Source organism: Mesoplodon mirus, assembly GCF_964341445.2.
Source record: "Mesoplodon mirus genome assembly, chromosome: 14".
Taxonomy (NCBI): Eukaryota; Metazoa; Chordata; class Mammalia; order Artiodactyla; family Ziphiidae; genus Mesoplodon; species Mesoplodon mirus.
Window position 1 is genome coordinate 55,802,960 of NC_138990.1, and position 10,829 is coordinate 55,813,788.

Genomic DNA, 10,829 nt, shown 5'->3' on the forward strand with positions numbered 1-10,829 from the left:
CACCACGGCTCCTTTACAAATTCCCGTTTTTCAGAGATGCAGGAAAACACTCTGCTAGTTACCTGAGGCAGAGGGAGTGGGCTTGTCCTCTCTGTATCCAGGGGGCAGAACTAGGAGCAGTGGGTAAAAGGAAGAACTTTCTAAAACTGCAGCTGCCTGGAACTGGAGCTGGCTGCCTCATGAGGGAGTGGGTTCTCTTAAGGAGAAGCTAGATGACCCTGGTCAGGGATGCTGGGAAAGGGATTGCCACGCTGGGTGGGAGATCATTGCCACTTGAGTGCTTTCTAGTCCTGAGATTTGCTTTATCTATAGTTTGACTTTATTGTAGATCAGTCTGGGTGATCACATCTTTTTAACACCTGAAACAAGAAATTAATGTGGCCTGGGACCTCTAATTTTAAAGACTCACCATGTAGAAGACCAGATTCTGTCTTTCTATAGCCTCCCACAGCCCTTGGTTCAGTGCTGAGCACTTGCTGTGGACTCTCCAAATTTTCATGTTGGTTAACTGCTTTCAGCCCTCTTGCAGCTTTTTGGGATCCTTTTTAGAGGGCCAGATGGATCCCCTTAGTCCTCTTATCCTTTTTCATAGATGAGTGCCTCCTGCATCAATCCAATTGCTGCCACCAATCCTGGTACTGCCTTTGTATTTCAAATTTGAAGTGTTACACGGATGGAAGTAAAGGTGGCGCCACACAGATGGCTGCTCCCTCTGGCAGGTTTTCCTGGCTTTTTACATCTTGTGTAGAACTGTGAGCACCATCATGTGATGCTTGCTTATCGCCTCGTGTCCAGGGTGCTGCGGTGGGCACTTTGGGGACTTGGCATGGGATAAAGCAGCAGCTCTAGTAGCTTTTCCTGAATATTTTCATCCAAGAACCATGGAAAGTTTGTTCCGTTATGCTGAAGTACAGACGAAGGGCAGGGAGGCCCCAGTGTAGCACAGAAAGGTCAGTGGCTCTTAACTCAGATGAGAACCCTTGATTCTTCTCATTAATGGAACATCCTTTATTATATGCATGTGCTGTGCGAGATGCTTGTCTAGGAATTGTGAGTGGCTTGGTTGGTCCCAGCTGTTAGTAGGAACTTGCACCCTGAAGCCAGGCATGCGGACAGGTACAGGGAGGAAGCAGAAAGGAGGAGAATCAGCCTATTCTCCTCCCACGTGTCGGGAGGCCAGGCTGGCAGCAAGCTCTGGGACTTCAAGACGTGGTTCATCCTGGGTACTGGAGTCATGTCAGAGGCTGGCCTCAGAGGCCCAAAAGGGACCAGTGCCAGAAAAGCCACGTGTGTCACATCAGGGGCTCGCCACCTGCCTCTCCCACGGCCCTCTGGAGGCTCACTCCCGTCTGCGCTGACACACATTTTGTATCCATAGGGGCTTGTTTGGCTGGTGGCCCCACCCACCCAGAATGCTGCTTCGGGATGAAGCTAGGCATGGAGCCAGATGCAACAGAAAACCTGAGAAAGGGTTCTCTTCCCTCTGAGGCTGGGAGGGCCGAATGCTCCTACCCACAAGAATTCAAAAGGGAGAGTCAAGCTGACATCATAAAACAAAAAAAATCCTGAAAAATGCCCAAGATATTTGGGGAAAAGGATGACGCTCTGATTGTTTCTATCTCGGACACATTTGTCCTGGGTAGATGCCAGGTCATGTGTCCCTGAGAGCTGCCCAGAATTGGTCAGAATAAAGACTGCATATCTTAAAGTTGGAAAATGTTAAATGATTTAAAAAGTTTTCAATGACGATTCTTAGAAGACAGGAGCAGACCTAATGTGATAGACTGATGCTGGACTGAATCCTTGCCCCCCTGCCTTTGAGCAGGATGGTAGGCAGACTATCCCATTCTGCAAGGATCTCTCTGGAGGCTTTCAAAAACTTAAATCTAGAGTGTCCTGAAGTCTGAGACAGATGCTACTTCATCTTTATATATAAATCTTGCACTTAGGCTAATAAGTAGTCTTGGTTGGGGGTGTGCATGGGGGGAAAAGGGTTACGTAAAACAGTCTAGGGGCAGGGAATGTAGATGCTTTCTCTTTTTATCCTCAACTCTGGGGGGGAGTGGAAGACAAAGAATATGGCTTCCAAATGATTAATTCTGTTTCCTCACCCATTTCTTCCTCTTTAGCACTTTGTAACTCACATGCCTCAGAGTGTCTCCTTCCCAGTCAGCACCCTCCCTCTACCAGTCGCATCAGAATCTCTTATTTTCTTAACCACACACTACAGAGAGAGCACTTCTCCAGGGGCCCATATGATTGAGTGTCAGTGAGTCCACTTCTTTTGTGTCCTATCAGCTGTCTTTGCATCTACTCAGCCTTGGCTATGGAACAGACCATGTAATAGAAAGAAGGACTACTAAAGAATCAATTGATAACTTTACCCTCACCTTCATTCTCTACCTCCTTAGAGCCTATGTCAAGTTCTTCCTCCATTCTTACCCACTTTGGGGTTCTCTCTCATTTCCTATTTCACTTCCTTGTGTAACTTGAAAACTGAAGTAGATGGCTGAAGGGATAACACTTACTTAAACCTGATTACAGATGTCACTCAGTAGGTCATTTGAAATCAGTCACTAAGTTAAGGATCTTCAGTGTTCTAGGTACTGTCATTAGGAGCTTACGATCCAAATGTAAGAGTAACCTAGCTACAAGGTTTAGTACCTAGAACATAGTAACCTCTCTACAGATATACATTAAATGAACGTTCATTTGTCACCCTGTTGATTACCTGGGCCAACTGACTTGGCCGACAGGATGGGTGTTCCCCTGCTCTCTTACTTCTCCATCTGCATGTTTCTAAAGCTTTCAAGGCAGAGTCTTTCCATCGGAAAACCAACCCTTCTTAAGTCAGAGGGTCCTGCAGCACTAATTCCAGCCCTCCTCCCTTCCCCGGCTCCAAACAAACTTTAAGGCTTACCGTAGCAAACTGCTACTTGTACGACCCACCCAACTTGTGATTTTTCTTCATCTCTGTCAGTTGAGTGGAAGGAAAGTTAGCGACAGGTCCGTTCTTTTCCATCAAATATTTGGAAAGCTGTGTCGGAATGTACTAGTAGCCATCCTACCCTTACCCAGCAAGCGTTTGCCTGCCTGGCCCTTTATGTGTTCCCAGGTCTGCCCTGCAGTCAGCCAAAATGGCCCCAGGAACTCAAAAGCCATTTCTGTTTTATCGAGAAAGGGGATAAAAGCAAATACACTAGCTCTTTCTCCTAGATTCTGCAGCTTATGTCTCAGTGATTTAGGCATGCATTACTCGAGAGCCACACCTTTGGAGGAGTCCATGAGTTGAGGTGGCCATATTTCATTAGAAAGAAATCAGTTAAAAATATCTTTAAAAGGATAAAAATGAGCTTTTAGTCATAGCTACAGTAGAATGCTGGATTTTGAAAACGATTAACAAGTTAGCCATTAGTAAATTGTTAGTTAATATCAAGAACTGTGGAGCCATTCACACACCTGCAGACATAGGGAAGGTGGTTTGTGAGAAGAGCAGTTAAAGAAAAAACTAAGCTGAGTTTGTGGACTTTGAAAACTAGACAGGGCGATTTTGGCATTTGTTTCAGAAATGGGAACGCAACTGGTGAAGATTTCTGTGGTCCTTGGGGCTGGTGGTGACATCAAAGCTTTCCCATTTCCAGGTAAACACGAAACAGTTGCATGTTGGAACCATCAAAGTATGACATGTTGTTGGGTTTTGGAGAGATCAGACGTAGCTAAGAGGGGAAATGGAAGGTAAAGATTTTAAGTTTTGAGCAATGACTTTCTGATGAGAAACTGTCATGTGGGAAAACAATTGAGAAGAAACACCAGCCAGATTCAAATCTTGCTTCCTACTTCCTGCCCCCCAAACTTTAGGCGTTCTTAGTCTTCTGGATAACAGAAGATATGGGGAAAGAATGACATGGTCAAAAATCTATCTTCCTAACATTTTGGGTGCAGTGTACTAACCAGGGAAGATCTGAACTGAAGGTAGCTGGGAGTTCTGAGAGAAGGCCTGGAGCTTCAGGGTGGGACCTGTGGAGATGGTCTCAAGGGAGAGTTCCAAGGGGTCTTCTGTGCTGAAAAGGAAGAGGACTTTGACCCCACCCAGCTGTCATCTTATTGAATGAATACCCAGATGTACTTGGGTTGGATAGAGAATATGCACTGGGACATAGCGGAAAAGTGCTCCTTACTGACCAGATGCAGAAAGTGTGGTAGGCAGCTAGGGTTTCATCTGTGATACCAAATATCAGGGCAAAAAGTAAAAAAATCTAATCAGTCATCAGGCTTCCAGACATCAGGGTTTTAGCCTTTGTGTGGATCCAACTTCTTTCCTTGAATAATGTAAAGGAATCTGAACTCTGCCCAATTAATTCAGTAAATGATAGTGGTAATTAACTTATCTAATAGCAACAATGAGGACACTCAAAGCGTATCAATGATGATAGTGAAAGAACTTATCTTTCTTTTGTGGATAGTGGAAGCATGCCTGACTCTGCCTTGGCATATGGAGAACTTGCTCAGTTGTGCAGGAGCTTTGGACAAAGAACTTCATGTCTAATGTCACTGTCATACACCTTGCATGAGGTCTTTTGATATTCGTTCTTAAGTCACTGGGCTAGTTTTACTCATTTTAGCTCAGGGTTTAAGCTAGCCAAAGGGCCCCAGCCTAGTTTATCAGAGGTTATTTCCAGAAAGCCTCCTCCCTCTAGGGACTTCTGACATGAACAAACTGGAGAAGGTGCAGAGCTGGAATGGATTACCCAACTGGCTTAACCAAGAGAGAGGAAGAATACACCCTCGACTGGGGACTCCATTGGACTGTTCTGAGTTGTTGCCTCTTGATTGGGCTTGGCCTCCTATGTGGTGGTTGAGATAATAGAACCTCCCTAATCTGATTACTGTACTAATTTCTGCATTCTACCAAATGTAGCATATATGTGTGGTTGGCTTCAATAAATTTTTCATTTTAAAATGAAAACAAGCAAAAGCAAGAGTTTGTAATGTAATGCCCAAATTAAGTAAAGGCCCTTGATAACCTTGGTTGAGAACAATGAATTCCATCCCTTAAAATTTAAGGGCCTTTCTAATTTGTGGAGTAGTTACTTGATCGAATCAAAATAGGATTTATTGAATTTTCTAAGCCTTTATTCCCCTTTTACAATGTTATTACACAATTTCTCACACTGACATACACAATTGTCACAACTGTCCCCATAAAGCATTAGAAAGGTAAATTCTTTATGTTCACTGCAAATCTTAGTTACACATGTCCTGAGTCATGAAATTCAGGGGAAGTAAAAATGATTCCAGATCTAGGAGGCAACTGTTTTACAATTGCAAAACAATTTGGATAGATAAAATATTTGAAAACAATTAAAACCAAATCAACCTGTACTTTATCTGTGTGCTGAGATTTTAGGTCCAGTGGATCAGAATACAGGGAAAAAACTAATGAGAATCCCTCAATGGATCCTTCACCCACCAAACAAGATTTCTTCAGAAACCGACTTGCTCTTGCAAATGACCTTGACCAAGGAACAGCTGTGTAAAACATACTTAAAGTTGTATTGTCAAGTGGTAAGATGAGGATAAAAAGCTTGTATATATCTGTGTAGGAATATATATATATATATATACTGATGTATAAATCCCTGAGGAAAACTAATATAAATACTTACATATGAAACTATATCAACAGACAAGACATTGAAAAGATGAAGATTAGTCTGTGGTTGAGAGCTTGCTTTTTGAACACCACCTGGGAGAAGGGAAATGAAGACTTTTCACAGCATTACAGAAAAGCACAATAAATTTGGAGGAAAATAAACGTTTGTAAGAACAGAAACTTCCACCTTGAGGTCATTCCCCCAGTATAATATTGAGCATGTTCATATTTAACATGGATGTGAATTTTATGCTTCCTAGGCATTTAGCGTATTAATTCATCCCAGTGTTCTCAGACTAATATACACTATGTTAGGGGCCAGTTCTGTCTTGCCATGTCTTTCAAAAACCCCAAGGCAAATACCTAACATCCCTAAGGCAAAGGATCAGTTAATAGAATTGTATTGTACATGTTGCAAATATGAGTTGTGGAAAAATTTGTGCTTAAACCATGACACAGAAGGTTCAAAGCTTAAAGACATATTGATCTCCAAATAGGAAAAGAACCTTAAGAGTAGTATTCCTCTTAGTCTATGGTTATGAAAATCAGTGCAGGGAACAGTGATTTTTCTAGAAACTGGGAGGCCAAAGAAACATTTTCCCTCATGTGGGTTGTGCTGCAGATGGGAACGAATCCAGAGTCGGTGTTTTATTGAGTACGGAGGATTCAAAGATCCACCAGTGATCCTGAGTGTCACACACACTCATGACCACATGGACTGGGAAAAAGCACTCATTTTGTCACCAACATCAGTACTTCAATGGCTTATACGCAGTGGTTGCTACAAACACCAGGTCAGAATGAAAAGTTAGCACTAGCGTTACCTTATTCTATTTTCCAGAAGTAAGTTGTAAAGAAAGGTCTTACAGTGCAGGCAGAGAAGTCATTGCAATGAGGCTTGCCTGGCTGTGGGGTAAGAAAATGTACTCTCTTTCCACATAGGTATGCCCAAGATGGCCCACATCCTTGACACGCCCCAAACATCAGAATCATAATAGAAAAAAATTAGGTTGAAACAATCTGTCTCTATTTCTCAGCAGTTCTAATTAGGGGCATAGGTTACTACTGTTCATTCAGAATCTTGGTACTCCAGCTGCCTTCTCCAGAGGCTGTTCCTCTAGTGACTACTGTTTGATAAAATAGGGGAAGTTTCACTTGTGTTACAAGTTTTCTTCTCCTTGGCTGACGACTAATTAGGAACCCATCTATTAGCATTTGGAACAGTAGGCGTCTGGAACAGTTACAGGATCACTGCCAACTTTTTGGAGTTTCCAATAATATTTGAAGCCAAGCTTTTCAAATTAATGAACTCCTTTGAAATTAGATTTCTCTCTATTATCAGGCCAAAGATGTTTGGGGGACAGTGCTTAAGAGCATAGTGTGAAATTGACTGGACATGAAAAGTGAAACAGGAGACAGTAACCTCTTAAATAAAATGTAAAAAACAAAATTTCTTTCTGCTTCATATTGTTTATCATAAAAATGATCAATTACTGGGATGGTTTCAAAAATATCACATACATCCCAAAGTTTCATTTTGATAACACCCTTTGAAAAATCTTGATGCTACATCTGTAGCACAACTCAATTTAGTAATATTTTAGGAAAGTAGCCTATAAAACTAGTAATAATTAATGCTGCTACTCTCTGGGTCTCTATCATCTGATATCTGGATTTTTTTCTGGTAGCTTTGTAACTGCCCCCATCAATCCCACACATCTCTTAACATGTGAATATTCCCAAATATTGCTTTGTGTGAAACTCTTTGTTCTTATTTGTCTGTGGTCAAATTCCAAACTCCTTGACTTGACATTCAAGGCTCTCTCTCTCCAGTGCAGCTCCAGGTTTTCTCTCTGGCTACCAGCTCCCTCTTTGCAGTGCTACTGAACTACTGTACCTCAGCTAAGCTGGGCTGTTCCTGTTTCCTGGGAAGCCATGCACCTTGCTCAGGCTCACTCTTGCTTCATGTCTTTACTCTGGCCTCCTTCCTCTCTGCTAATGTTCAAGACCCAGTTTAAGCCTCCTAATCTTTTTGTGGCCTCTAGTGGTGTAACTTGTCTATCTTTTGATCTGTGTGTCTTGTCTTCCCAACAACAATGTAAGTCTCTGCAAGGGCAGGAGCTGTACCGTATCTTTTGAAATTCTTTCCACCTCTAGAATACTAGGTGCTTAGTAAGCGGTTGATGCCAACATTAATGTTGGTGCTCTAAAATATAGAGGCCACAGAAATTAATTTCTATTCATAATTTGCCAAAGAGTTTCAGGGTTGTCAACTTTACTTTCCTGCCTTTCTTTTTTTTTTTTTTTTTAAAGAAAACTATCAATCGCAAAGGAAATAAAATAGTTGTCTTCAGAAGCAGGTAAAGGCACCACTGCCACTGTCATAGCATCTAGCATTAGAAAACATCTCTCCATTAAAAAGAAAAAAGTTTGCTACTCTTTTCTGTGCTGTACTGACCCATTTCATAATCTTTCTAGGTAGTACTGTAAATTGACAGAGGAGATAGGATATTTAATGATATTGATTAATGATATTTAATGTAATGTTGCACTAGGGATGAAGTCAGGGTGGGAAAGAGCTTGGCAATGGATAAAATCTGTTGCCTCCAGTCCTCCAGAGAAGGAGAGCACAGACAGCTCCTGGAAGTGTTTGAGTGAATAAGCAGAAAGAAGCATTCCACCAAAAGATGAAGTGGCTGTTTCTGCACAGGCTGGCAGTGGCCACAGGTCCCTTCTGTGTTCTTGTGGGGTCTGTATGGAACCCCAAGCAAGGATTGTCCTGCTTTTCTGATGCCAGAACTGGGACCTTGGAGAGCTGGGGATTTACGGACGAAAACTCCGGGGTTCCATGTGGTGGGGTATTTCATCATATGACATAGTTTGCTTGAAATTACAAAGCCACTTTCTTGCTCAGGGAAAACCCTTTGAATGGTGTTTCTATAGCACCTCGTGTCTGTCATATTATCTCACCTCCTTCAAGTCTGTACTAATCTATCTTCCCTATGAGGGCACTTGTAAAATGCAGATTCCTGGGTACTATTTCAGTCCCACTCTACTGGAATATTTCAGAGTGGGGCCCATGAATCTGCATTTTAAATGCATTCAGGTGATTCTTTGGCCCACTGAAATTTTAAAGCCACTACTTCTTAGACCAATAAATTGAATGATTTAGTATATAAACCACAGCACTCAGATTCTAAACATAGATTGAATTTTAGGACAGAATAAAGGATTATACTTACCTTGGGTTACAGAAAACTGATAGTTCATGAAAACCCAAATGATTCTTTTTCAATTATTTAATTTACCATCTGTGACCTTTACTATTATATATAGTAAGATTTTGATTAAAAAAATATATACATGATCAGTGTTTTTTATAATAAAGTGGTAAAATTGACTGTATAGTCTACATAATCAATTGCATGCACTTAGAAACATGATAAAATGAATGTCTTACATTAAGTTGTATAATAAAATTAAGTCTAGTTTTCAGACTAGACTTTCTCTTGAAATATCACCATTAACAACTTTCTTCCTGAGCCTAAAACAGTAGTGCTCTGGGGACACATGGGACTCTCATATCCTGAGAGCTGACTTAAGTTAAAGATGTGCATGCCCCACTCAGCCTGTGAGGATCCGAATATCTATGCAGAGGCCAGTGGATCTCACGTGGTAGGGAGAGGTTGACAGAAAAATGGGCGAGAGTTTTCCAAAAAGGGAAACAGGTTAAAAAAACGTTGAGAAAATTGATGGAGAGACACCTACATTTTAAAGGAAACATTTAGGAGCTGATGTGTGACACCAGACTAAGGTTTAAACACAAGAAGGTAAGGATGTGCTGTAAGCAGTGCAGAAAATAGTTTTGGAAAATTGTCAGACATTCAAAATAGTCAATATTTTCGTACCTAAACCAAACAACTTATTTTCCAAAATTTACTGTTGCTTTCAAAGAGCTTAGTGTACAATCTTTAATGTTATCAAACTTATTAAATATCTATAGAGATATTTTTATTCCTTCTTCTTGTCTCATTGCCTCCAGAGATAGCAGCATTCAGTGCTCTAATTCTTAGCAGGAAGACTGAATGTGTTGTGTTTCTTCCTCACGTACGTAAACCTGTTCATCTGAAGACTGTGGGATCTACGTGAAGGACCGCTGTGGATCCCATCTGTGTTTCTAAGTGTGTTGTTTCCACTTCACAGTAGATCGTATCCCCTCTTCTCATCATCACATTTTCCTTTTCAACGGGTGCAAACCCTTCAGCATACAAACAGGCTCTTATTTCTTTCATTTTAAGCAAAAGAAACCTTCTCCTGATGGTTCTAACTCTGTCTCAGTTCACGGCTTCCTTTTATGTAAAACCTGAAAGAGCAAACTGCTCCATGTCTCTCCTCCCATTCCTCATTAAACTCACTCCACCCACAGCACTCCCCTGACCACTCTTGTCAAGGGCATCGGTGATTTTCACCCTTGCTAAATGAACGGTCCATTCTTAGTCGTTTTACTCCCCCATCAAATAGCATTTGAGGCACTGATCACTTCCTTCTTCGGAAATATCAGTAATTTCTTCACTAGGCCTCAAGGATGCAACAGGCGCTGGTTTTCTCCTTCATTCCTTCCTGGTCTACTTGTTCGGGAGTGAGGCGGCTCTCTCCTCCTTTTAAGGTTACAAAGCCCCAGGGCTCTTGGCTTAGATCTCTTCTTTTTTCAGGCTGTACTCATTTCTTTGGTGGTCTTATCTGGACTGCTGGCTTTAAAATATCTTTACGAAAGTGGCTCCCAATTTTATATCTTCAACCCCTAACTCTCTCCCAAACTCCAGACCCACATCTCCAGCTGCCTCCTTGGCACCTCTCAGGTGTCTTATGTATTTATTGAACCTAACATGTCCAAGCCTGCTTCAACCAAATCTTCCCCACATCCGTTAATGGTGACTTTGTCCTTCCAATTGCTCAGGCCCTGATCTGGAAGTTATCCTTGACAATTCTGTTAAACCCAACATCCAGTCTACCGGTGACCTCTTCTCCCCACCTCCTCTGCTGTCACCCTGGCCAATCTGCCTTCTATTGGACCAGCTTCCCTAGTCCCACTCTTAACCCCTAATTATTCTGAACACTGCAGTCAGAGTGATAACATTAAAATGTAAATCAGATCATGTCACTTCTCTGCTCAAAC

General features: G+C 41.7%; 1 protein-coding gene across 2 annotated transcripts in view; it reads left to right on the forward strand.

Moving 5' to 3' along the window:
• The window catches only part of ARHGEF33 (Rho guanine nucleotide exchange factor 33), a gene marked incomplete at its 5' end in the record, with an annotated part of 44,320 nt that extends 38,762 nt beyond the window's left edge, over positions 1-5,558 (forward strand). Inside the window, one exon of one of the 2 annotated variants that reach the window (XM_082642701.1) lies at positions 5,408-5,558. In XM_082642701.1, the coding sequence (XP_082498827.1) occupies positions 5,408-5,537 (130 nt within the window). In that variant the 3' untranslated portion in view covers positions 5,538-5,558. Of the gene's footprint in view, positions 1-3,566; positions 3,901-5,407 lie in introns of those variants that run through there. The other variant, XM_082642702.1, reaches the window with a different exon arrangement.
• Positions 5,559-10,829: the final 5,271 nt, after the last annotated feature.